This window comes from Buceros rhinoceros, unplaced genomic scaffold (assembly GCF_000710305.1).
Source record: "Buceros rhinoceros silvestris isolate BGI_N320 unplaced genomic scaffold, ASM71030v1 scaffold460, whole genome shotgun sequence".
Lineage (NCBI taxonomy): Eukaryota > Metazoa > Chordata > Aves > Bucerotiformes > Bucerotidae > Buceros > Buceros rhinoceros.
The window spans coordinates 60700-66834 of record NW_010387685.1 but is presented as its reverse complement, the minus strand read 5'-3'; the positions used below and the strand labels follow the sequence as shown (position 1 = coordinate 66834).

At 41.4% G+C, this 6135-nt stretch overlaps 1 protein-coding gene across 1 annotated transcript in view; it reads left to right on the top strand.

The window, feature by feature from the left end:
* GRIP1 (glutamate receptor interacting protein 1) overlaps nt 1-6135 on the top strand; it is a gene marked incomplete at its 5' end in the record, with an annotated part of 110256 nt that overhangs the window by 61082 nt on the left and 43039 nt on the right. The window contains 2 exons of the mRNA XM_010145271.1: nt 700-869; nt 5842-5997. Of these exons, the coding sequence (XP_010143573.1) occupies nt 700-869; nt 5842-5997 (326 nt within the window). The remainder of the gene's footprint in view (nt 1-699; nt 870-5841; nt 5998-6135) is intronic.

Here is a 6135-nt window from a genome sequence, read left to right as displayed (position 1 = left end):
CCCTACAGTAGAAACTTTGAGAGTGACGGCCATTGATCCAGGGGTGTTCTCCAGTTCAATGGTGCAGGATGCTTTAATTTTCTCCCTCTGTTTTTTTCCTGTTTCACAGGGGGTAACCAATTAAAGGAGCTGTCCACTTGACTGGTACGTCGGGATGCTGACTGCTGTGTTTGCATTTCTCAACTCATCCAGTAGCCAGTCTCTTGAGTGCAGCGAGATTTAGCAGATAGATAGTCCCCACCCCACTCCTCAAGTCACCATGCTAGCCCTGGTTTCATTATTTGTTTGACTACTGCATAATTTCATCGTCATTTACAGCTTTTGTACTAATAAATGTTTGAACTATAACTCAAAAAATGATGAACTGGGTGCTTGTGTGAGGTATACGTGACCAAGTTATTTGAGCCTCCTTAAGCTCTTCTCATTTTATTCTCCTGCCATTTGCACATATTTTTATAGTCAGCTACCCCATTCCAGTTCTGTGAGTGATGTCTTGGCATATGCTGTATTAACTGAATTGTTTTTAAGGTTTGCACTAATAGATATAAAGTCTGACCAGTGACAAAGCCTACAAAACACAAATGTCTCTCAAAAAAAAGAACATGTTCATAGCTGTCATGACCAGTTTGAAGGCAGTAAAACTCATTTTCCAAGCAAAGAGCATACCTGATCATACCAAGTTTTTCCCCTTTTATGTAGGTGCGGTGCATTACATGTAGGAGACCATATTCTGTCCATTGATGGCACCAGCATGGAGTACTGTACGCTGGCAGAAGCAACACAATTTTTGGCTAATGCAGCGGATAATGTCAAACTCGAGATCCTTCCTCACCACCAGACACGGCTAGCGCTGAAAGGCCCAGAGCACGGTAAGAGGATCTGTAGCACTCTCTTCTTTTTCTGTCTTTTTCTTCGCCTGCCCTTGCTGAATGGCCAAGAAAGCTGTCATGGCAGTTATGTCTGTAAATGTTGTTTCAACTCCCCCAGCTGTGTTTCTGCAGGTTCTGAGAAGCACTGTGTTTTCTTGGCCTGAATGTACCTTCTAAGATTCCTATGGATAGAGGAGGAAATGCTTTACTGAGAAATGTCTTTATGTACATCTACAAGCGTGCAGAGCCACCTGTTGACTCTCCTGTTGCGATCATCGGGGGGTGGGAGGCAACTAGGTACTTCAGTAAATGAATCTCTAAATTGCATCTTAAATTTAGAGGGGGGAGGAAGGACCACAGCCAACTTCTTTTCAGCATATTGCCTTGGGAGGGTGTTACAACAACTTCATTAATAACACCTGTTCTCCCCTAAAGTACCTCACACACACACCTCCCCACACCGTGCTTTCTCTCAGTAATGGCATTATTATTTTTTGCCATCATATTTTAAGGTACTTCTGAGATTGCTTCACCCACAGGGCTAATGAAGAAGGTTTGTTTGGAAACAGTTTCCTAGATCCCAGCCTTTTTTCACAGTGATATTTAGTTCATACCAGCATGCTTGAAGAGAATGGCTTTCCATTTTTGACTGAAATATATGTAAAATGCCTTCATATTTGAAGATGGAGGCTGCGTGTCTTGCCTTCTAACTAATCCTGAGGAAGTGGCTAATTCACAGTATTCACAAATTGCGTCTAAAATACCACATGTTGATGGATGTCAAAGAAGTAACAAAGGTTATCAAATACCCAGAGAAGAGGTACCTGTGTTGCAGCATGAACCAGTGGTGCCATTTTCTGATCCTGTGGCACTGTGCTTCTGCCTCCTTTAGACCAAGACAAGATTTCTGAGGTCTAGAAATGTCAGTGGTGGTAAATGTTCTTGGACATCTCTGTAAGATCCAGGCTGTCCTCGGATAAGCGATGCTCTAGATAAGTTTGTCAGTGTGGTGAATATTGAACTAGTGCCTCAGGAGGCCACAGTTTCTCCTAGACCAGGGTGAACAAAAATTGCAATACCATGTTCTTCCATTGTTCAGCTGCACCTCGTCCCCTTTGTACTAAAGCTGGTTGGAAGGGTGAGGAAGCAGGGAGTGGTGCTGCAGAAGCAGAATGAGATGGAAACCACATTTTGCAATGTAATTCCATTCTTTTCAGTTATGACAGTACATTGCAAACATTTTTTTTTTTTAAGTGTCACACAATCAATTTCTGGATGGTTAAAGAACCACTGAAGAGTGTTTCTTTTGAGAAGATGAGTACCAGGGCCAAAGATTTGTGTGGATGATCATATTACGTGAAGCAGCTAGTTTCTCAACTAACATTTTAAACAAATTAATGCTGTTAATGTGCTAGTCACCTTGACCCAGTGTAGATGCTTAGAAAAAGCAGTGCTCTTGCCATACCACAATTAAGACCTGGCCATTACAAAATCATATCTAGAGGACCTGCAAAAGCTGCATAAGAGCATCTTTTGGGGAGAAATCTCCTTAGGGTAATGAAGACAGAATGACTAGGATGCTTACGGCTTTCCCAGCCCCTCACCAGGTGATGCTACTCCAATATCACGACCAATTCAAGATGTAACATCCTTTATGGAAGCAAGTACCATCTTGGAAACAACCTTTCATGTAACATCCTTTATGGAAGCAAGTACCATCTTGGAAACAACCTTTCATCAGGTGTAGTATGGCCTAGATGCTGCAGAGTTTGAAAAGATCCCGTTATGTGTCTGAGATAAGCTGAGTCATTAGGGATGTATTTGTTGAGCTCTGTTATTGGTCTTATGGGAACATGTTAGGAATTTAAAATGAGCAGGAAAGTCAGCATATAAAATTGACATTTTAGCCCTAAAATAAAATAGAGAGCACTTACAAAAGAGCAGAGGTTTTTTTTTCATGTTTTTTTTCCCCTTTTTACTGTGCCTCTAACATTTATTTCTCTTGCTGCCCCATTAGTTTTATGTTCGCTGTACACAGCCCTGGGTTGGAAAGCTCAACTTACTGCTAAGTTACTGTGGTTGCACGCAATAGGATTTTCTTTTACAGAACCTCTGTTGAATCGGGATTATCCTTCTACAAGCTGAGCAAACTGAATTTGTGTACCTTTCCACTTTGTAGGACATTTTTATCTCTGCTCTCAGAGTGAAAATAAAACATTAAACAACATCAAAGACTGCCAGATAATTTCCTGCTGGAAGCACTCTTTTTAATTAAACAAGGCTCACAGCAACTTGAAAATAATGAAAATCCACCTGGCCAGGTTGTTCTTATCAGATTTTAATTTTTACACCATAGTTAAAGTTTGGAAATCTTGCTGTCTATGCGCGTGATCAAAGAGACGGTTTCATCTGAGGAGCTGTGATAAGTCTGTAATATTCATATGGCCATATCGAGCTGCTGCTGTTGTTTCTGGGACTTCTCTGGCTGTTGTGAGACTTTCCAAAGTCCCTGAGGTCTCTGGGACTGGCGCTGGTGAGTGAGGTATCTCCAGGTGCGGGCTGGCGTCTGGCACCAAGCACTCCTGCTGGTGCTGGCAGGCCTTGTTATCTGTTGAGGGAAAAACAAAAATAATTCTTCTGATTCAAATATGTGCCAGGGCACAGTGAGGGTACGCTCAGGGAGGGACACAGCCCCAGGGCATCCCAACAGAGGGCACAGGGCCAGGCCTGGTAGTGCCAGGGCCTCCAGAATCCCAACCACCCCACAAGGCTACGGGGACATGGTGGGTCCCTGGCCTTTCCTTTTGCTCTCCGTTCCCTGCTGGGTACCCTGGCTATGGTGACAGTCGTTGCTTTTGAGTCAGAGGAGGGTGAATACATTCAGACAATTAACATACCATTACTCATGTCATATGAAGTCAAACAAAAGGATAGCTTTTCTCCTGACACTGCGCCGAGCTTGCTGCAGCGGCTTATTTTATCTCACAGAGTAAGATGTGAGCACAAGGTGTGTGTTCACCCTAAATAGTCAAGATTTTTGGCTGCTGTTGAAGTCCAGCATTTGGTCGTATGTGTCTGTAGGCATTACAGATATACAGCAGGTAGCAGAGAGACACAGGTAATACAGCTCACGGGACAAAGACCATAACTTGTATTTCAGAGTACGGGTGAATTCCTCAGTGTTTTTAAGACAAAAATTCGGTGAACAGTTCCCAGTTTGAAGTGTTCCTCTGCGCTTCACCAAGGACACAGCTGCGCTGAATTTGGTGATGAATAGACTGTATTTAATGAAGGCTGACTTCAATCATTTTCCTTTAATGTTTGGTACATCAAATGAAATGCTTCCTGTTCTCTTGGTTAATATTGGCCTTCATTTTTGGCATATCCCAGACTTCCTATATGTAGAATCAGCGATCAAATATGGTCTCAAATTTCATCCAGAAAAGGATCATTTTAAAGTTTTGAAGATCAAGGGTTTTTTTTTAAAAAAAAAACCCCACACAATAGATTGCACATCCAGCTAATCAATAAGAACTCTTTTCATTATTAACCAGGCTTCAGGATAGAGTTTTTCTGCCACTGGCCCAGGGAAGTCGTTTACTGCACAGAATAGCGCAATGCCAACAATAGATGGTGGCAAAATTAAAATGTCAATGCAATAAATTGAAAGGACTGGCAAGTAAACATCTCCATTCTAGGCAGTGCTATGTGTGGTATCTGGTTGGTATTTCAAATATAGATGAATGCAAGCAAAGACTTATTAACCTTCAGTTAGTGGTTGTATGTAATACCGTAGTGTTTTCTGAGGAAGTTTGCAATCCTGGCTCCTAAAGCCCAAGTGAGATTAGAAATTGATTCAGTACTAATATTTTTAAAAACAAATACAAGGGAAAAAAAAAAGAAAACCTCAATCAGAAGCATTCATTCTGTGAAAAACTATTATTTCTGTTGCTCAAGTTAGCACCCCCCAGTAAGAAGTCCTGACTAGGGTATTTATTATTTTATTTTATATTATTTAAAATTTATTTTCATTTTTGGACTGCCTTCTTTTTTGTTTGTGCAATTCAGTTACTTTACCCTCTTCTCAGGTCTTTTTCTTTTCTGATTTTCCATCGTCCCTTCATGCGGGCAGTAAAGGTTCAAAGAAGCAACAGGCAACTTACCTGGGATTCATGTGCCAACACCCACAGCAACCTTCTCACCTACCACCATTATTACACCTACCACCCTGACCATTGCAGGATGCCAGCCTTGAAATTCCAGAAGGCGCCTCCTCAAACAAGCCTTTGTAATGTTCCACACTTTTTCTCACTGACGTATTCTCTCCTGCTCTTCTTCCTCCTCCCTCCCCCTCATCTTTCACTTATATTTTTCCCATTTCAGGCTCTAAAACCTTTTCAGTTTTATGGATGCTACACTTTTTCATAGCCATGCCAAGGTTATTTCTGACACTATGCCTTTTCCTTTCTGTAACAAGGCAGTTTTTGTAGACAGGAAAAGGCTTGAAAATTCTGAATGAATCAGCTCTTCTGCTATGTGAGTAGACCATAAGATTTGAGTACTGTCTATATAAAGCACTATTTTTGAATGCAAAGCGTAGCTTTACAAATCTTTTGTCAGAAATCACCTGCTACAAAAAAGCATTTCTAAAATCGGTGTATCTAGACATACTGATTGCATTGTTTCATGGATATTGTGTTGAAAAATTTAGTTTAACGTGTTTTGTCTGACATAAGTTATACACTTTTTGTATCTACAGTATCTTTGTTAGCTTCCAGCAGGTATTTTCATGGAATGCTGGCTATACTTTGACCTGAGGTCACCTATGTGGTTTAATGTCTTTGTTATTGGAAATGTAAAAACCATTCCTGTGCATCACAGACATTGTGTGATTCATTGATGAGTTACAGGCATGTGCCGCACTCTTCCGTGAAGACTGAGTGCTGTATGCCAAGTGTCTGATTTCTTACAGCAGCTTTGGTGTCTTCATCCTTCTCTCCTACCTCCATGAGTGCATACAGCCTGAGTTCCCTGAACATGGGGACCTTACCTCGCAGCCTCTACTCCACCAGCCCACGTGGGACAATGATGAGGCGGAGGATGAAAAAGAAGGACTTCAAAAGCTCCTGTAGGTGGTAACGGCATTTGCTCAAAATGTGCAGTGAATGGGTTGAGGAGGGGAAAGATACAGAAAAAAGGTACGAAGTACCTTAATTAATATATATATTAAGAGGAAGAGAGAGCAATTGGAGTTTCTGTTAGATGT